This window comes from Castanea sativa, chromosome 10 (assembly GCF_040712315.1).
Source record: "Castanea sativa cultivar Marrone di Chiusa Pesio chromosome 10, ASM4071231v1".
Taxonomy (NCBI): Eukaryota; Viridiplantae; Streptophyta; class Magnoliopsida; order Fagales; family Fagaceae; genus Castanea; species Castanea sativa.
This window is the reverse complement of record NC_134022.1, coordinates 18,388,173-18,409,526: the sequence shown is the minus strand read 5'-3', so window position 1 is coordinate 18,409,526 and position 21,354 is coordinate 18,388,173. Positions and strand designations below refer to the sequence as shown.

The following is a 21,354-nucleotide window of genomic DNA, read 5'->3' as shown; positions in this document are numbered from 1 at the left end:
AAAATTAAAAATTAAACGAGGCATATGGTGCAAAATTGAAAATCTAATTGAAATCTAATTGGATTTTCTTTGACTTTGGCTTTTAATAATATATAGGGTAAATTGCAAATTAAACCCCTAAATTGGAGGATGTATGGATTTTACATCCTGAAATTTCAGAAGTTAAATTTCACTCCTAAAATTTCAGAAGTTAAATTTCACTCCTAAAATTTAAAGGTATTTAGATTTATATCCTGACATTTCAAAATTTAAATTTTACCTCTTAAAGTTTTGAGGTATTTGTATTTTACACGTCTAAATTCTAAAATTTTGGAGTGTAAAATTTAAATATTCCAAAATATTAGAGGTATAATTTGTAATTTACCCATATATATATATATATATATATATTTGATCTGTATATATGGTGCACTGAGGCATGTTTGACCTCTCATCTCTCGTGCGCAAATTTATTACGTCAAATGTTCAAGATTTCACTTCAAGCTTTTGATTTCTTCAAAGCGCGTCTTGATCCAGCTTCCAAGTTCAGACAGACCCCATGCCTGCCCAACTCACAATTTAAAAACAAAAGTATTTTTTTTTTTTTTTTTAAAACCAAAGCGAATGTTCATTTCCATTTTCCCATTTCAAAAAACAAGGGTAATTTTGTAACTCCAACTTCCTTCTGTTTTATTTAAAGTGCAAAACTCAATAGAGGGAGACAGAGAGAGAAACAGAGAAAGGAATAAACAGAGAATTTTTGAAATAAGAGAGAGAAGGTTGTGAAAAAACATGGGAGATGTTGTAGTTTTTGTGGATGATTTGAAATCAAATTATGCATTTTCATACTGTAGAATTTGCCATGAAGAAGAATTACAGAGCTGCAAGAGCTTGGAAGCTCCTTGTGCTTGTTCAGGAACCGTTAAGGTAAAGAAAAAGCTTGTGTTTAGCACCAAAAAAAAAAAAAAAAAAGGAAAAAAAGCTTGATCTTTTTCTTTGTTCTTGTTGGTGTGTTTTAATCCTGGTAATATTGAACAAGGTTGTAACCTTTTTTTTTTTTTTTTTTTTTCATGTGGGTGTGTTTTAATCTTGCTTTTCAATTTGTTTTCCACAACAAAATTTCATCTTTCTTTTATTTTCTTGTTTTCAGTTTGCACACAGGGATTGTATACAGAGGTGGTGTAACGAGAAGGGCAACACCACCTGTGAAATATGCCTCCAGGTTGGTATCTGAGTTTTGGGTTCTAAGTGTTTTTTTTTTTTTTTTAAATTTTTTTTTTATGTTCTGTTTTTTCTGTTGTAGAAACCTTGTGTTTTTAAAAGTACCTTTTGTATTAAATGAATCCTTTCTTTTTCCTTTCTTGTAATTCAAACTCAAACTGGGTCTGTCTTTTTTAAGATTGAGTTGTTAAAATTAGTTTGCATCGTCATCCTCTTATTCTGGTTTTAGAATTTGGGTATCTCAAATTTGAAATTTGTCGTTTGCCTAACTTTCCTTTATGTTTAAGTATCTTTTTGTCTGTCTCTTTTCTCTCTCTTTTTATAATTATGAGAATTTGAAATGTCATATTGGTTTCACCGTGACATACAAAAACAAAACTCATTTTGTATTTTGAAAATTTTAATCATATTTCCTTAATAAAAAGGAGAAAATAGAATTATCTTCCAGTAATAAATCAGTTGGGGAATGTTTTAATTGCTGTCAATATCCATAGCTTTTATAAGTAGAGACGTGACAAGTTTTCCATCATTAATGAGAATGAAATGTAAATTTTCGCAGAAATATGAGCCAGGATACACAGCACCTTCTAAGAAGTCTCAGTCGTTGGTTGATGAAGCAGTAACCATTAGGTACTTTTTCCAATCCATTATTTGTTATTAGTTATTATTACACAACTTAGAAAGTAAGGGTGCATGAGCGTGACAAGTGGCTCGTTTTTAAATTCTAGTAAAAGTCACTAACCTTTATTTTCGTGTAGTTTATGATTGAAGTAATAATCCACAAAAGATGAAATCCAAAAAATAATATTCCATAAAACCTGCCTTCCAACTTTTTTTTTCGGTTAACATGGGACATTTTTTTTTCTTGGGTCAAATTATAGAGTAGGACCAGGAGCAACTTTAAAATGTGCAAAACTTGGCCTTGACCCAAAACCCATTTTGCCTTTTTCGGTTTCATAGTAAAACACTAATAATTAATTTAAGTATTTATATTTTAATTAACAGTAACAGAGATGGCTTGCAAATTCCAAGAGGAGAAGAAGAGACAATAATAAGGCCAAGATTAGTAGCCATAAGTGAGTATCCCGAGTGTACATCCGCCGCAGACAGAAGTGCATCTTGCTGTCGATCACTGGCTCTAACTGTAAGTTTGGCTGATTCAAATCCATTTTTACCTTATTTATAGGGTACCCCCATATTATAGTGACACCTTGCTTTGTGGTGTAATTTTTATCTTATAATAGCTAGTTGTTATTTGTTAATTAATCCAATCTTTTTTTTTAAACAAACAAAAGAAAAATTTTGATTAATTGATTTAGTACAATTATTATAAACACATGTTGTAATCGGATTATTTGGAAAATATGGATAGGATTACTAATATTGCGTACTTGGTTGACTATTTGCTTGCATGCGATTTGGCAGCCACATAGATTTAAGCTGTAAACTTAGTAACGTACATTGACCTTAAATATAAAAATAGAAATTTTTTAGTCGGATTTACTAAGTGTACAGTTGTTCTGTATTTGATAGTTTGTCTGCTAAGTATGTGTTCAAAGTTCAAACTGCCTACATTTTGGCTTTGTTTTTACGGTTGGGGCCTATTTTGGGGCCACAAGCCCACAATTTTTTGAAAGGAAGATCAATTATTAAGTTTCTTTTTTAGAAGCTAATGACTTTGTGGTTGAGTATTATTCAGTATTTTGGGAGTAATGCTCTCTCATCTCACATAATATTAGATTTCAATTAATTAAATTTATAACATGATCCACCACTTAGTTTGCATATCATTATATATGATTATTTGTTTGATTGAATTTTGCAGTTTACAGTGGTCTTGCTAATGAAACATATGTTTGCCGTGCTTCATGGTGGTACGGAAGATTACCCCTTCACACTTCTTACTGTAAGTCTGCTCCTTTTCATTTTTCATCTGTGTTGTTCTGCAACTGGGATTCTGAACTAGATTCTTAATTCTGCATCAATTAATTTGATCATGTTCTTGTATTTTGCAGGTACTTATTCTAAGGGCTACTGGAATTATTTTCCCAATGTTGATATTGATGCGGACAATCACAGCAATTCAAAATAGTATCCGGAGGCAGTACCAGTACCAGTACCAGTACCAGTACCAGGTTGGTGGCCTTTCTTACTCCAATACTTCAATGATAGCTACGATACCCAAAAAAAAAAAAAAAATAGTGGCTTTAATTCAACTAACAGAGAATAGGTTCTACATTTTAAGTAAAACTTGGATGGGAATATGGGAATGATTGTGAGTTTTCATTTGTATTGTCAAGACATAATTCCACTTTTCATTTGTATTGTCAAGACATATTAGGAACACATAATTGAAGCTACATGAAATGTATTGGAGCTTTACTGATTTTTATTGATTTATCAGGATTCTGATGATGACACCTCAAACTTTATTGGAGCCAATGAAGATGAAGAGCAGCATCATTCAGTCTAAAGGCCAATCCTCCTAAAGTATTCTATCATTATTTAAATTTGAATCAGAGCCTTGTATCAATGTTCACTGTCAAAATTCTCCCTTTTTGGGATACAAATGAAAAAAGATAAAAAAAAAAAAAAAAAACCTTCACGAAAAATTCGGATCAGGTAGATCCCTATTTGCATTTTGCACTATCAAGTTCGTGACATAACAGTTCTTATCCACCTCACCCTACTGACCCATCAATCCAAAATTTAAAAGCAAAAACCAAAAGGAAGTTCCAAACATTGTGAAAGCTACACCAGTTAGTTAGATGAACAACCTAATTTAACCTATATGTGTTAGCTTCAAAAACAAGTCAGTCGGATGAACAGCCAAATTCATAGATTAAAGACATAGCCAACAACTTTTGTTTTGTTGGTTGAAAGTTGATTCCACTATAACGAATGTGACATCCAACTGTAATTTACAGCAGCTACCCTTCTCTCCTTACAATTCGGGCATAAAAAAATTAGCCTAAAATGTTATCTCACAAATATTACTATACAAAAATGTTGGTCACTCCCAACTTAAAAAGTGAGATTCTTCCACAATAAAATTAGACTTGAGTCTCGTTCTATATAGCAAGTTCTGTCAAGCATGGCTGGATATTCACTTTACACCCTCAGCTAGTCCTGAAATATGAATACAGTGCTTCAACACTATTGACACAACTGGGAAGTAGGCATGAGGAATCATGATAAACGGTTCTGAATTTAAATCATAACGGCTGAAGCTTGGCCACCCAAGTCTCACAAAGCAATACATTCAATCAGTTCAACTTTGCTGTAGAAGTATTTGTGCTCTATGTTGAAGTTCAGTCAGGAAGCTGGCACCAGTGCTCTCCGGAGACTTATTGCAACTAAAATTTTCTGTAATGTCTATTAACTTTCTGACAAATTCTACCATTTCCCCAATCCAACTTTGATTATACAAGTTATCTTCAAATGTCTTCAGGTGTTTACCATATGTAGTCTCAAATTCTCTGGACTTAGCAGCAGCTCTTTGAAGTAAAGATTCGGGAAGTCCTGAAATAAATAATAGTAACTGGACTTTATGAGAAAGCAGTAATAATTACACCCAGTAACAAAATGGCAATCAATAAGAGGAGTTTTAAGGCAAAATCTCTTTTGGTAAGGAGTATTAGGCAAAGCCTTCATAAACAAAAACTGATAATTTGCAGGGGTAAGCATTTTTTTTTCCAAGTAGTTGTAAGGAGGGCATGAGGCCTATAAACGAGTTCTCGTCTTTACCGAATAAGTACCCTTAAGTCTTTAACTCTTATAGTAGTAGCTTTGAAAAGCATAAAGGGCACGGAAGCAAAAAGAGATCATTCCCAAAAAGAATGAGCTTCTTAACTATGCTACAATATCCACCTAATGAGCTTCTTAACTAAGGTAGCACATAAGTAATACCCTCAGGCCCAGGTCCTTATCTCTGAAAGTCTAATCGTTGTTAACAGTCTAAAATCACATAAACCAAATCATTGTACCTCAGCTACGTTTCTTCTGGTTAATAAAGAGAGCTTCTCAACAGAGGCAATAATACAAAAAAATCTTACCAGCTAACCGTGCAACATTAACACCATAGCTTTTAGGGCATGCACCAGGTGTCAACCTGTAAAGAAATGTAACTTCTTCCACATCTCCAACTCCATTCCCAACTCGGCATCCCATATGACACAGCAAAACCTATTCAAAACATGAAGAACAACAAATTAGACAATGTTCAGAATATTTGTGCCCATTGGTAGAGTGCCAATATCATGGCCTTTATGTCTAAACCATGATGAATCTAATGTAAACTATGATACTATTATATATGGTTATCACATGGCCAATCATGCTAAAAACTCATTTGTCTTGTTTTTTTAAGATTAAGAAGATACCCTTGGCTTGTGAATCAACAGCGTCCGTGATGAAATAGAAAAATAACAGAAAAGGCAGAGGTATACCTTAGGGTCTTTCTGATAGTCTACAGCTAATCGGTGATAGTGAGTAGAAAACATTCCTCGACACTGCACCTTGTGGACAAAATGTTGTAGAACTGATTCACTGCAATGGATAGAAAACCCAAGTAGAAACAAAGGTCAACCAGATACAACCCTCAGAGAAAAGGCAAATTTGTAGAGAATTGGTCATTAATATTGAATTCACTGAAAGACAAGTTAATCCAATAATTTACACATACGCAATCGCTTGCCCATCTGAAGTTGATGTTCCACGTCCAAGTTCATCCAATGCCACCAATGAATTACGAGTTGCAGAAGACTGCATCGACCAGCAAAAATATGTCAATGGCATGAAAATTATTCAACCATATTCATCTTAACTCATTATAAAATTTACTTTTGCAAACTATTCTTTAAAAGTTCTAAAGCATAATGATCAAACAAGAGTGAGTTTCTCTTATGCAAGAAGATACTTCTCATGAGATGAGATACAGGACAAATATGCAAGAAAAATAAAATTTAGAATGCAAGTGAGGAAATTATTAGCATGACTCAACATAAAGTAACTGGAGAAATTTGTGATAGGCTTGTACTTTGATAGTTAAGATCTAAGAAATTATGCTAAAACTCAGAACCAATATGGGCAGACTAATCAATTTGTACATACTCAAAATGTTGTCTTTGATTCTGCAAATAATCTATAAAATCACAGGCATAACAATAGTGTGCAATGAAAATCCTTTGATCCACTGACAAATCTTACCAGCATTAATGCAGTTTCTGAGAGTTCAGTTAAAAATGTACTTTGGCCTGCCATGATATGATCTTTGGCACCCATCCGAACAAAGATTCGGTCCACAGGTGACAACTCAAAACTGTCTGCAGGGACATCTGCTCCTACCTGAAAAGAACCTTTAAGGTGAAAACCGCAAAATAATAAAACTCAGTTGCACAACAAAAACCACAAAAACATTACCTGGGCCAAAATCACTGCCAAGCAAACTTGGCGAAGAAGAGTTGATTTTCCCCCCATGTTAGGACCAGTGAGAAGGATGAAGCTAGCATGACCAGAGCCACCAATCATAATTTCATTGGGAACAAAGGTACCCTTGCCTAAAGAATCACTTCTAAGAACAGGATGTCCTAGACTTTTTGCAGAAAAGCATGGCACTTCATCCGGACTTGACGAGTCTAATATAATTGGCCGGCTTGTTGGCCCTTCATAATATTCACTTGCAATTGCTAGACTGATCAAAGCATCCAACTCTGCAACATGTACTAATTTTAGCCATAGAAAATGAAATACATTTTGTATAATGTAAACTACTATATAATATTGTTCTTTTATTCATGAAAACATGAAATCTGACAATATGTCAGATAACTTAGTAACAAAATAAAATTCCAAGACATAAAGTTAAATTTTGAGATACTATAGAAGCAGACATTAAACCATCGTGATCTGAAGATCTACTACCATTATTGCCCCAAAAGAGGACTATGACAATGTGACATTTCCCCAAAAGAGAACTATGACCTTGTGACATCTCCACTCTTCTATATGCACACTTGTTTGCATGTATGCTTGAGTGTATCTGAAAGAGAAAAAGAGAAGGGTATGCATACCTGCAGTAGCAGAAACTGATTGCCTCCGCTTATTATGATGCTCACAGAAACATCCAATCAACCTCTAAAGAATGCTTTTCAACTTGGATTTCTTTTCAGACTCAGCTTGTGAAAGCTCTCCCAACAACTTCTTGATACTCGGAGTCCAATACCTAAAGAAGCCCTGAAAATGCCAGGCAAGAAACAAAATAAAAAATAGTTGAGATATAAAACCCAAATTAATGTGCTGCTAAATAAGGCACTTTAGAATTATTTTAACTAGGGATTGAAACTGGCAAAGATAAAATATTAACCAAAAGAACCAATAAATCCCGGTACTACTATAAACTATGCCCTGTTATTCAACATGACAGAGATTACTTCATTGCATTATCACATTAAAATTCACAGTTCAATATGACTGTCATAATGAGAGCTCAATGCTTTCCATTAAGTTGCAATTAAGATAAGAAAGAGGCATTACACCCTGGTTGTTAATTAGTCCAGGTATCTAAAATATGTTCAATTACACGATCAAAAATAACCAGTGTAGCTACTTCATTCACCACAACTTTTGCTTTCACCTTTTTAGATGATCTTAACTCATAGTCACGAGGAATTCTCTTGCGCAAACTTTCTGGTACTTCTAAGAGATATGCCTCTTTTGCAATTGTGACATATGTAATCTGTTACAGATTGTTAAATAACAGAACTTGGTTATTGTTGTTGAATATAAATAAACAAAGAAGTAGACTACTAAAGATTCAAAGACTAAACAGCTTGCAAAAAAATTCTTACTGATGCATCTCCAAGTAATTTTTGCTGCTTCTTGAGGTGTTTTGTTAAACTAGACTCAACCCCCTTAACTTTTTTACAGGCAGAGTCATACTCCAGATCAACTCCTTCATGAGGTATGACACGTCCTGAATTATTGGCTTCTACCCAATCAAAAGCATCCTTGAAATGATTTATAACCGAATCAATGTTAGGGAGACCTACACCTGCATATATAAAAGATAAGACACCAAACTAGACTCTTTTAATAGCATATTGCTTAAAAAATCAAAGCTGCTCATACCAGGTGTTAACAAATGATGAAGGACTCTAGATTCAACATTTTCCAAAATAACACTAAGAGAAGAACATGATTGGGCCATTAATTCACAACCACGCAGCACTGATATAAACTCTTGGAGCTGTTTTTTTGCTGCATCCTCATATAGAACCACTTTTTTGGCATTCCTTCCATTAGCCTCACTGCATCAAATTAATGTCCATAAACATAAATCATCCTTCATAACCATCAATAGATTATCTATCTAATATGTATTCTAATACAAATGTGTGCACTTAGTCAGATTGGCTTTACCTGCTAGCAAAAACACGTGCAAGCAACCGCTCCATGTCTGGAAGCCTGGACAGTGCTTTTCTAAATTCAAGTGCAAAAGCTAGATTAATTCCCTAAAAAGAAAAGAACATATCAAATACTGCCAAAAAGCCTTGATGTCAAGTGAACGGCTGTGAAAACACTGCTCAAAAATCTTCATGTCATGTTCATGTCCTGCCTCATACAAGTATAGTATGATGTGTAACAGTAACAATTTAAGTAGTCCATGTAGGTCATATATATATATATATGTATCATTGTTTAAGAATTAACAAAGAGCAACAGGCTCAGACCATAACTTGGACTTATAATTTCAATGTTATCATATGAATTATCAACCACTTAAAACCCTCCACCAAAAGCAATATATGAAATCATCCTTTCTCCCTCCCCAACTTAAAAGAAAAAAAAAAATAAAGGCAAAAGTTGCAATCATTAGGATTTGAAATATGTTCTACTCTAATTAAGTTTTTTTTTTTTTTTTGATAAGTTCTCTATTTAAGAAATCCATAAACATCAAAAGATAATTTACTAAAAACAAAATTGCTAACATGTATCCTAAAAATGAAAATTTTAAGACCATAGCCAACAACATCATTTTGCTATAGCTTGTCAAACCCAGAAACCTTGGAAGGAATTAATAATAGTGGAATATAAGAAGCATATCGATACGGAACTCACCCGCAAACCTCCAACAGCATCCTGCCGTTCCCTAATTGACTCTGGATGATATAAAGGCCTTGCAAGCCATGTCTTGAGCAACCTCTTCCCAACTGATGTCACACAGTGGTTCAATTGGGCATAGAGCGTCCTTAAAAGAGGAAGGAAAAAACAATCAAAAGAAGGTGAAAATGGCAATAAAGATGTATGTATACGAGCATACATAAAGGTTACCCTGAAGATTCTCCATTTCTGCTATTCTCAAAAATCTCAAGGTTCTCCAGGGCAGCTGCATCAAGAACCATGTATGGTTTTGAGACGATATTAGCAAAACCAGAGCATGGAAGTAACTCAAACTTTGCAAATCGAAGTAATGTCTCGTCCAGGAAAGCCTGCTTAAGATAGAATATAGTGCCTCCAAGAGCAGAAAGTGCACAGCTACCATTCTCGCCTGCCTTTACCAGATCTGACAGAACATCTGGCAGCCAGCCCATCCCATTTTCCTCCACTTGAGACTGAAGACCATCCAAATTTGTTTTGTTTAAAGATCCAGAAACTGATTGTTCAACAATACGGCTGTAGCTACTTTTGAATTCATGCACGGTTTTCTCAGAATCCCAGAATTCCAAGAATGGAACCAAATCATTCACTAATGGATTTCTTGTATGTCTCAGCAGCACTCTCTCTGTTTCAGGACTGAGCTGTTTAGCAGGTTTTACAATTTCCACTGGCCTTAGCTCGGACAATAGACAACACAAGGCACTGCACTCAGCATCATCCCCAAACTGGTAGAGTAACATGCTTAGTCAAATAAACCACATCCCACACAAGATGCATGATTTAATCGAGCTATTAACGCAAAATCTGATAAATGTGCAGCGAAGTGCAGAGCATTGTCTATTATATGTAAAGACTTGTGATCATGACAACATTGAGAACTGAAGCTTAAAAAAGGGAATGCAATGGCCACCCATCACAGCCAATTGTTAACAAAAGAATAAAACACACATAGACAACCAACAATCAATCCATAAGACCTTTTTCACAATATTAAATATCATGCACAGCCCCTAAGCAACCCCCCAACTGGGCAGCGGGGCACAATCACAAAAGGAGAAGAAAAAAAGTAAGGATCATAAGAGTACTTCTCATTTGACAACTAATCAATCCAACCCAGCATACAGAACAAGAGTCTCAGTAAAATCATATTAGCCTGATTTTCCATAGCATACACCCACATACATGTTACACCTGAGAACAGGAGACACATGAAAGCTGTTGAACTTGAAGATTCTACTAGACTCATACCTGTCCAAGAATAATCCTGCTGGTTGTAACATCAACCACACAAACACCAAAAATCCGGTTTGCATTTTGGTTTGCCAATCTCTGACAGCCTTCAGTCACTGCCATTAGGTAAGAAGCATCAGGATTTACTGATAGCATCTCTCCCTCAGTAAGTGTTCCTTTTGTAACCACAGCACATATTTCGCGTTTCACAACCTATCAACACAAGGAAGAATGTCAAAAATGCTGAACATTTATTTCATCTTTATCTCTCTTTTTTTCTTCTTTTTTCACTTTCAAAAATCCAACATGGGATATTAAGATAGACACCAAACTAAGAAAATAATTACCATAAACAATCAAAGAGTGGAGTAACAAGATGATGACTCAACTATATATAATTCTTTCTACCCTTAATGATTCTTTAATCAACATCCTAAGCCATAAACAATTCTGAAAGGGTAGTATGATTATGACCGTGACAAAAATGCATTCAAACTTTCAGTTAATGCTATCAAGACAGAGGTCCACATGCCAGTTTAATAAATTAACCATCTAATTAATCTTTGAACAGGAATTTCCTAGATTGGACTTAACCATTAGATCACTAGAATCAGATTTTTATCTTTTATACAAAATAATATTAGAATATCTACATATCTTCTCAGTAATTTTAGGTACACAGACCTTATCTTTAGAACCTTTCTCTTTGCGACGAAGCTCTAGTTGTTCAGGGGTTTCTGTCTGCTCTACAACAAGAACCCGATAACCCTGCTATGTCAAAACAGCTTATATTAAATTTCATCTCCAGGGTACAAAATGGGCTCATCAAAGAAATCTAAACAGCATGAACACAATAGAGACAACCAACTGGAAATAGAGATATATGAATGAGCCAACCTTTCTTGCCAATTTCTCCAAATTCATAGAGAAGTTCTTTTCTGGAAATCCACAATGCGGTTGTTCTCCCTACAAATGCAAGTAGTTGTCAATTATCAACTTACAAAAGGGGGGGGGGGGGCGCACATCATGAATATACTCAAACAAACATCAAAACAATGTGTTAGAATGAAAACACATCTTGTTATTTTTTTTCCCCTTTTCTTCTGACTATTTAGATGATGCAATACCCTCCAGGGTGAACAATAACTGATTTTTTTGGGGGGGGGGGGGGGGGGAATTGCACAAAAACAGAATATCAGTGTCGAATGCACCCAGTCTAATAAATACCTTCATATATTGCAAGTCAAGTTCCTTTGCTCCAATATGGGCATCCATTTCAAAAAGTTCATAAAATTTTCCCATCTGCTCCAGCAAAAATGAAATGATTATTACTTTAACAGTTTAACTGCAGTAACGACAATGACAACTTGGATAACAGAATCTAGCTTTGCTTAGTTAAAATGAGCTACATGTAATGTATACCTTGAAAAATAACACTTTGTCCATATGCTTTGACTTAAACTCCCACCATTGTCTCTGCACAAAAATAAAGGTCTCTAGATTAAAATACAAAGCGAAAATGAAATAAAAGATCATTGAGCCACATATTGTCTGAAAGCAAATAAGCAATCACCTGGCCACCTGATAAACTCTTTAGAAAATCAGGAGGCAAGTAAAGTGTCCTCGGATCATAGTTTGCATCACCAGGACGCCTTCTTTTTGCGTCCCTACGTTCTCTGTACCAAGACTAACAGTTTCAGCATATATGAATGGTAAGGCTATCCACATTACTATCTGAATGCCACAAAAGCTATAAATAGAAATTTGAGCATAGTATTATTACTATACTAAATCTAAGCATAACAATGCCTACTTCCATTTTCCCACTCAAACACATTCCAATCCTGTCACACAATTACATATGGATGCAGTAGTAAAGAGGGGTATATTATTCCATAAAATATTAGGCACAAAGTGCAGTTATTGGACAAAAGATAATTGGAAAAAAACAAGCTACAAAGATTATTGAGAACTCACTCCCCAAGGAAGCGAAACTTTACAGCTTCGCGCATACCAAACCTCTCTGTGGCATCACCCGTTAAGGCATTACCAAGTTCATTAGATGCCTTTCCACCTACAGAAAATGCAAGCTCAAGTTCAGTTCTCAATAAGATATAAATCGCAAATATCTGCTCCTGTAATTGTAACCTCCATTACCACAGCATACATCAGAACCAAAAACAAGGAACAGCTAAGGAAGGAAAACATACTAAGTAATAAATCATTGGAAAACAGTGAATACAGACACATTAATTTATAAATTAAGAACTAATCATAGTTTTCTAATGGCTTTTACACTTTCTATTTCTAATTTGATAAAAAAAAATACAAACATAGCAATTACACTTTAGCACAAAACTTCCACATTTACAGCAAAAACCCAATAAAAAGAAAACATGGTTTATTCAAGAGGATTGCCATCGTAATAGATATATCCAAAAATAAAGAGGTCCACATAACAGCCCCCGCATATGAACTATAAATTCTTCAAATAATACAGTACACAACTTATTCCATTTGCAACCTGTGCTATAACATAAACGATTCCTACATATACTCTTTCACCCTAACATTTCTTGTCAATTCAAATATAATACTCCATTTTACTTACTTTCAGCATTATTACTAGTAGGCTCCACCAAGGAAAACTTGAAACCTCCCTTGTTCTTCTTAGCAGACCCTAACTTCTCCCCCTCACTCGCTTTCCTCTTCCTCGACCCATACTTCTCACCATCCTTCCCTTTTGACCCCTTTACAACACCCTCTTCTTCCTCCTCCTCACCCAAATCCATAACTTCCTCGACAGCCTCTTCCCCCACATTCTTCCCCCAATCTTCATCACTAGAATCATCACCACCATTTTCCTCATCCTCCACGACGGCCTTCACGCCTCTCCGCCTCTGTACCGGCTTAATTCCCTTCAAATCCTTATCTTCCTCAACAATCCTCACCGCCTCACTCGAATCGAAAGCACCCCGGCGCAACCGCTTGAATTTCTTGAGGGTCTCTTGGACCCACTCAAATTTCTCCTTCTCCAAATCCAATAGCTCCTCCTCATCATCCTCGTACTGAACCAAATGCTTGTTAGCTACCTTATCGAAAGATTTCACAGTGCCTTCATACCACGCCTTATCCAAGGGCCAAAAAACCCTAATCCTCTTCCCCACAACATCATCACCGTACGATCTCTTATCGTTAGGAGTTAACGGTGATGCGGAGATGACTAAGAGGGGCTTGTTCTTGGACTTGGATTGGAAAGGAGAAGGGGTTGTAGGGCTTGGACTCAAATTGGGGGTAGAGCTAGGGCTAGGGACAAGACTGGAAAATTTGGAATTTTGCTTGGAAAGAGTGGGAGATGGAGAAGGAGAAGACGAGGTCGTTTTGGTGAAGAAGGCAGTGATTTGGCGCTGTTGGTTTACGATTGGGGATCGGCCATTGCTATGGCGCCGTGACGGTGCCATTGTGATTTGAATGAAAAATGTGTTTAATGAAATGAGAAGAAGAGAGCGAACTAAAAAAAATAAAGGGTGAGTTTAGATTATAGAAATTCGGGAGTGTGAGTTTGGGTATGGCGGGAAAATTCCCGGGGTTTCGGAGATAGATAGATAGATGATGGGCTTTGGCGCGAATTTTGGTTTGGGGAGTGTGAGTAGAAATGCTGCGCCGCGCGCATCCATCCCCTCGTTTTTATGTGACGCGTGAACCCGTAAAGCTTGGGTTCCTGTCTTGTGTTTGTGTCTTCTTAACTGTATACGCTAGTTTTTTTTTTTTTTTTTACAAGATATAAATTTCACTGGTTGTTTGGTGGGAAAAGTGGTAAAGTGGGGGATGAAAAATGAGTGAGAAGATAAAAAGGATTTGGTCTTTCTTCATATGTGTTTGGTTGGAGGGGTGGAAAAGTGGGAAGGTGAAATTTTTTTTTATTTGGTTGGAGAGAATAAAGGGGAGGATGGAAAATGTAGTTTATATAAATTGACAATTATGTCATTGTTATATAATAATAGAAAAGTGAAAGGGGTAGGTGAGTGTAAGAAAGTGGGGTATTTTTGTAAAATGTAGGGTATGGCGGGAAAATTCCCAGGGTTTCGGAGATAGATAGATAGATGATGGGCTTTGGCGCGAATTTTGGTTTGGGGAGTGTGAGTAGAAATGCTGCGCCGCGCGCATCCATCCCCTCGTTTTTTGTGACGCGTGAACCCGTAAAGCTTGGGTTCCTGTCTTGTGTTTGTGTCTTCTTAACTGTATACGCTAGTTTTTTTTTTTTTTTTTACAAGATATAAATTTCACTGGTTGTTTGGTGGGAAAAGTGGTAAAGTGGGGGATGAAAAATGAGTGAGAAGATAAAAAGGATTTGGTCTTTCTTCATGTGTGTTTGGTTGGAGGGGTGGAAAAGTGGGAAGGTGAAATTTTTTTTTATTTGGTTGGAGAGAATAAAGGGGAGGATGGAAAATGTAGTTTATATAAATTGACAATTATGTCATTGTTATATAATAATAGAAAAGTGAAAGGGGTAGGTGAGTGTAATAAAGTGGGGTATTTTTGTAAAATGTATTTTTCATCACTTTTCCCTCCTCATTTTCCTCCCAATTTGGGAGGATAAAAAAAGTGGGTTTAGAAGGGAAAACTTTCTCTCCTATTTTATTTCCTCAACCAAACAATGAAAAACAACATTTTCCACCCCACCCTATTTTTCATCATCTCTGTTTTCACCACAACCAAACACACCCTTAGAATTATCTAAGGTAGAGTACATGTATGATGCATGTGAGTCTCATTTTTTAAGGCTTAAACTCCAATTCTTACATTTTACATTCTACAAACATTTATACTTGTGAAGTGAATATCACACTAAAAGTGTACAATAATATTTTTTATCTAACGTACAAATTGTATAATTAAACAAAAAAAATTCTAATTTCATAGCTACAATTAGAGAAGAGGGATTTGAATTAATATCCCTAGAGTTCCAAAAATTGTAAGTTGAGTTAGTACTTGTAATTTAACTTAATTTAAAACTTTATTTTATCACAACTTATATTTTTTTGGCCAATTAATAATTTAATATGGTATCAAACTAAGAGAAATTCCCTATCTCCTCTACTATTGCACAAAACTAATACGTTATAAAAATAAATAAATAAATAAAAGAGTAAAACCTCTCACTTTGGGGAAAAAGTAAAAAAAAAAAAAAAAAAATACAGCTTTTATAGGCTGAAAGAAAGGAAAAATGTCATCTTCAATTGGGCAATAGAATATCTTGTCTATTTATGGTACAATGTAAACATTTTAATTAAAGCCCAAAATTTTAATAAATAACATTTATAAAATATATATACTCTTTTTTTTATTCAAAATTTTACTAATATTCCTTCAAAAAATAAACATTTTATTAATACGTTTTATTATGTTTGTTGTAATCTAAGAAAGCAAAAAATTTCAATCCTACAAAAAATTTACTCTATCCTTCTCTCTTTATAAAAAATTATAGTTATAAATAATAGCTTTCGAGACAAATTCATTAGTAAAATTTATTATCCAATAACTAAAGTCAACATTGCCAAGAGAGACCATAACGGTCTAAAATATGATATTTATTATGACACTATTCTAAAATACATTTTATAAATATATGAAAATGGTCTAATTAATGTGATAAATTACATAAAAAGTGTTGGATTTTTTTTATAATTCAAGTATTGCTTATAAAATATTAAATAAAAATACATTTTACACTTGCGTCTGGCCCCAAAATGTGTTGACTCAGCCCTAGATTATACCATATATTTTTAGGGCCATGAATTTGAGCGAGATTTCAAAAGAATCTATTTGAAATTGAATCAAGGTAGTCAATAAAAATACACCATTTATAATTTGTAAATTTTTTAAAAATATATATTTATATTTAAAATATTTTGCGTATATGAAAAATCTTCATATAAGTATGGTCATATTTGCATGAAAGACATTTAACGCGCCAATAAAACGGTTAATATTTCATGATTTTGCATGATCATAGTTGTATTAGTACAAAGAAACCAGTAAAGTTGTTAAAAAAAGATGAAGCAAATATGAAATTGAAAGCTTTGCAAAAAAGTGTTAAACGAGTACCATCATTAGGATATTGAAAGAAACTAATAACTCTTCATAAAATGCATCACTTTAAATTGTCACGTTAGATGACAAAATGCGTTGAGTTAGCATTATTTAGACATTCCAACAATTAATAACCCCTCTGAGTCTCATATAATCATTCTCATACCAAAATTTACCCCCCCAATTATCACACCATCAAAATTTACCTTAAACTACCGTTGACATTAAGCTATCTATTTTAGATTTTGGTGTTGTTGTTGAGTGTTGCTTGAACTCTCTATAATACTTAAGGTAGACATGGCGAGTTTCCAAGGATCTATTTTGTGGTTCTCAAATAACAATTTGTTGCATAAGGTCCAAATCAATGATTAATTCCTCTAAGACACGCCTTTCGTCCTTCTCCATAACCTGCCAAAACCAAATTGTGAGTTAAGCAAGCTATAATCCCAGTGATGCACATATCACCTACTTCATCCATAGTGACCCCATCAACACTAACTCATTATGTTCCTTACCGATGTAGACACCGCATTTTGTACTCGTTAATAAATTTTAGTCCCCGGTTCAAATAATGAGCCTGACATGTCTATAAAAGGTAATTGAAATTATTTTGATAGTTAGGAAGTAATGTCAACTCAAAAGTGCTCAAATCGCTTTGAAAACAATGCTAAAAATGACATTTTCTCACAATTTTTACTATAACTTTTGATCCACAAAGATTTTTTAAGTGAAATTTATTTTATTGGAAAGTAGATGTCTTGGGTTTCAATTTGAACAAAAATTTTGCCTAATTTTAACTTATATCAAGTAAGATATGACCGTTTGAAATCAGGCCAACTCAGCAGTCAAAATTAGGGTTTCTAGGGTTTTTAGGGCCCAAAGCCTCCCTTTTTGATGGGCCCCAGTACTTAGACCCTTAAGAACATCCAAAACCCTCTAAATGAGTCTGAAAACCCTGGTTTAAACATAAATAAAGGAAAAGGAATTATGAAGGAAAAAACTAATCTCAATCTTTAAAAACTATGTTCAAGTCACAGAAACAACTCTTACACAAGGAGGCACTGGATTAAGACTTGGCATTGTTCAATCTCTGGATGACTAACTTTAGCACACATATCAATTTTTTATTTTATTTTTTTGCTGTGTTTATCTAGAGTTTCAATATATGCAATCTAAACAGAGGTTCATATTTTATTTTATTTTCTAAGTTTAAAAGTGTATAGACCAATTAAACTTTTAAATAACGTGATAGTCTGTACAAATAAAAAAGATGCTTTAAATGAGTTAATTTTAAATAGAGAGAATCATTTTCCACTTATTGTACTACATATATTTTTTTAAACTCAATTATGCATCTAGATTTGTATGATACGTTGTTGTAACTTGGATTAGATTCACATAACTATCACAAATAACTTTATCAACTAGGTTTTAAAGTGACTTGATTAATAGTCTAAATTCATTATAATTCCTTTATTGATTAATTTTTCTTGTAATTTTGTGCTAGGTACGTTTGATGCATGGAGATATATCAATTGTAGACATAGAGATCATTGAAAAAGGAACTGCTTTAGATTCAATGTGATACTCAGTACACGTGAAAATGTTAGTTGCGATAATGCAAAAGCAGAAGACCTTGAAATGGCTAGTGGTACCCATACTCCTGAACTAACTCTTAGCACACCTGGTTCTGGCTTGTGGTTACGTACCTAGTTCAAAGCTGACAATTCACCCAACCCCTAGCCCCAAGTTAAGGGCATCCCATGTTGTTCTTTTGATTCAAAATAATGAATGACGAAGGACTTCACAAAGATTCATGGAAAACTCAGGGATAAAAGTATCGATGGCAAAGGAATGGGAACATCTTCAATCTGCTCTCCAAAAGATAAAACATAACCAAAACCATTCTTGTCACAATTCTTCTAGAAAATCAGCTGATTTGAGTTCTCCAAGTGGCTACTTAAGTAGGTCTGCTTCTAATAACTCTAGCGGTGTAGAAAAGGATGTGCCTTTAAGTAGCATGGATGGTTTAGAATACATACTATTAGTCTTCAAAAGGACTACTCCTAAATTTGCATCAAATTTCATATTAATTGTGATTGATGCAAGTGCTAGACGATTCCTATAATTATGCAAAATTGGGGCTAATTCAAAAAAGGTCTCCACAATGCTACTTGTAAGGTTGTTTGGTTGGAGAAACCAATGATGCATAACATCAACTTCAAACGCACTGAAGACGTACATTGCAAGGGACTTCTTCCTAAGCCATTTCATGGTTCTCGTTTGTATCAAGTGGTAAGACTTCTTCCTAATTTTGGAGGTACATTGCAAGGGAATTCAAGCAAACTAAAAGAAGAAAGCAAGTTTCAAGCTGAAAAAGTTTCAAGAGATCCTAGTTCATCAAGGAGTTAGTATTATATAGAGAATTCTCCGAAAAACAAACACTCAACGAGTAGAATTACAAGACCATGGTAGCAGCATTGAGACAACCAAGAAGAAAATCTCGACACCCATTCAAACTCTATCTCATGTTAGGGTTCAAACCAAGAAGTCCTCCGAGTAATGGGAACCCACCAAAAGAGCAAGAAATACAAGAAATTGGTAACCCAAATGATGATAAGCTATTGAGTGGGAAGAAACTCTTGGTTACTGACGACAATGCACTGTTGCGCAAGTAAACTGTTGCCAGTCTTTTAAAGCTTGGTGCAACAGCTAAAACTTGTGTTAATGGACAGAAAGCTTTAGATCTGGTTTTCAAAGGTCTAAGTGATCAAAGGAAACTTGGAGCTTTGAAGATTTGATTTCCGAATTAGAACATTTGCAATATATTAGAGGATATCCTTTGGACAATGTCACATGTTTCTATGATATTTGGTAAAATTTATGATGTCTTGGCACTTTTTTTTTTTTTTTTTTTGTTAGAGAGAAAAGATGGAACTTTATTCATAAAAACCAAGTGAGTAAATGTATACAAAAATAAAACCTGGACTGACACAAGCTTATTGGCCCAGTAGCAATGCAATGAAAAAAACTAGGCTACCCCACACTAATACTAGATAGGTGAAAGAATGCATTAGAACGTATCTGCAGCTCCAAGCTCAAAAATTTCCCTATTCAGAAAAAAAAGAAAAAAAGAAAAGCTAAAAAATTTCCCTGAGCGACCAAAAGCTCCTGGTATGTCTCCAACAAAGCTAACGCCACTTCCAATATGTTTTGGCACTTTGCAAACCCTATTACTTGTTCCAGTTAATAAATCTGTATCTTATGGATTTAGACCATGGATTTAGACCATTTGGTGTTTATAAAACTTAGCCCAATTATATTTTATGTTTAAGCATTAAATATTTATTTTAATTTAATTTATTGTAATCCCTTGTACTATGGTTTAATTTTAATCACACAATGTAAGCTGTTCACATTTCATAATAATATTTTTTTTCCAACTAAATCATATATGATTTTGTGTTTGACAGATGCCTGTGATGAATGGGTATACAACAACAAAGCAAATAAGGAAAATGGAGAAGTTGTCACACCCCAGACCCCAAAGGGTCCAAAGCATGAGAAAGACATCTCAATAGTACCTGAAGTTTTTTTTTTTTTTTTTTTTTTAATTTTTGGCAATTCAATCCAAAAAAATCATATAAAGTACCAACATCAAGAATTATCATAATAATACCATTAAATATACCCCCAAAGTAAGTCAGAGCTCTTGCAATAATTACAAGGATCATTGGCCACAAAAAAATAGAGGTCCAAATAAATAATTACATATCATCAGTTTGTCCCACTGGTGGGAAAACGTCACAACCACTATAATATACAAGAAAATGAGTTAAGCCTATTCTAAGATGTGCATCATTTAATATCCACATTACAAAAGTTCAGCCTCCATCAGTAGTTAGTCTAACTACTGTTAGTGATGAGAATCAACAAGCATTCAAGAATCCATTGCATATTCCAGTTGGGCCTATTAGAAGAGCAAGATCCAAGAAGATCAAAGAAGCACTTAATGGGCTGCTGATTCAAGAGATTTTGGCTGATTCTAACGCAGGACATTCCAAGCTTGGTCCAAAGAAAGATGAATGCGTAATAAATTTAATCCAAGCTATTGAGAGCTGATCTGGCTTAATTGGGAGTAATTTATGGTATGAATTAATGGCTGATTGACTTTCTAGCTCTATATCAGTTAATGAAGATTTTTCTTATTTATAAGCTGCTATTTCAGACCAAATCTACTTGAATTTAAGGCTTTTAGTATTTAGAATGTTTTTTTAGTTATTTTCCTTGTTTTTAGGTGCATTTAATGCTTTTTAGGTCAAATTTAACTTCTGATATGGTAATGTATCAATTAGGAGTTATTTTAGAATATATTTGCTTGTTTGTCAAGTTTTATGGAGCCCTTAAATAGGCTTTTAAGTTTGTAAACGTTTTTCATAGATTATTGAATAAAAATCAGAAAAGATGAGGCTTTGCTCTTCTTTTGGTTCTTTAAGAACTGTGAACTTATCAAGGATTCTTCCTTGTGGCGTTCAAACTTTATACCTTTGGTTCGTGATTCATTATAATCATTGGGTCAAGGTGTCATACTTATACCTTTGGTTCGCGTTTCGATTATAAACGTTGGGTCAGGATTTCTATCAAAAAATTGAATTTTAGCTTTCTTGGGCAAGT

General features: G+C 34.5%; 2 protein-coding genes and 1 pseudogene across 4 annotated transcripts; 2 read left to right on the top strand and 1 right to left on the bottom strand.

Moving 5' to 3' along the window:
* The first annotated feature begins 399 nt into the window (after nt 1–399).
* On the top strand, nt 400–3,812 carry LOC142613070 (uncharacterized). 3 transcript variants are annotated; one of them, XM_075785254.1, is made up of 7 exons: nt 400–906; nt 1,130–1,201; nt 1,760–1,830; nt 2,206–2,344; nt 3,026–3,106; nt 3,216–3,335; nt 3,605–3,812. In XM_075785254.1, exons 1-7 carry the CDS (start codon nt 772–774, stop codon nt 3,671–3,673), a joined length of 687 nt encoding a protein of 228 aa, XP_075641369.1. In that variant the 5' UTR covers nt 400–771; the 3' UTR covers nt 3,674–3,812. The 3 variants fall into 3 exon arrangements, with proteins under 3 accessions (XP_075641369.1, XP_075641373.1, XP_075641370.1); XM_075785258.1 differs by having other exon boundaries at nt 469–906; nt 3,216–3,323; XM_075785255.1 differs by having other exon boundaries at nt 469–906; nt 3,216–3,329.
* A 204-nt stretch (nt 3,813–4,016) lies between these two features.
* On the bottom strand, nt 4,017–14,308 carry LOC142613069 (DNA mismatch repair protein MSH6). The gene is given in 21 exon segments (XM_075785253.1): nt 4,017–4,722; nt 5,256–5,385; nt 5,649–5,748; nt 5,885–5,964; nt 6,409–6,546; nt 6,622–6,911; nt 7,272–7,434; nt 7,835–7,936; nt 8,049–8,251; nt 8,329–8,507; nt 8,620–8,711; nt 9,319–9,448; nt 9,532–10,082; nt 10,606–10,800; nt 11,272–11,355; nt 11,485–11,553; nt 11,815–11,889; nt 12,010–12,063; nt 12,161–12,263; nt 12,565–12,661; nt 13,199–14,308. Coding segments are annotated over 21 exon segments (3,936 nt in total). The 5' UTR covers nt 14,049–14,308; the 3' UTR covers nt 4,017–4,471.
* Nucleotides 14,309–16,977: 2,669 nt separating this feature from the next.
* On the top strand, nt 16,978–19,481 carry LOC142612156 (histidine kinase CKI1-like; annotated as a pseudogene).
* Nucleotides 19,482–21,354: the final 1,873 nt, after the last annotated feature.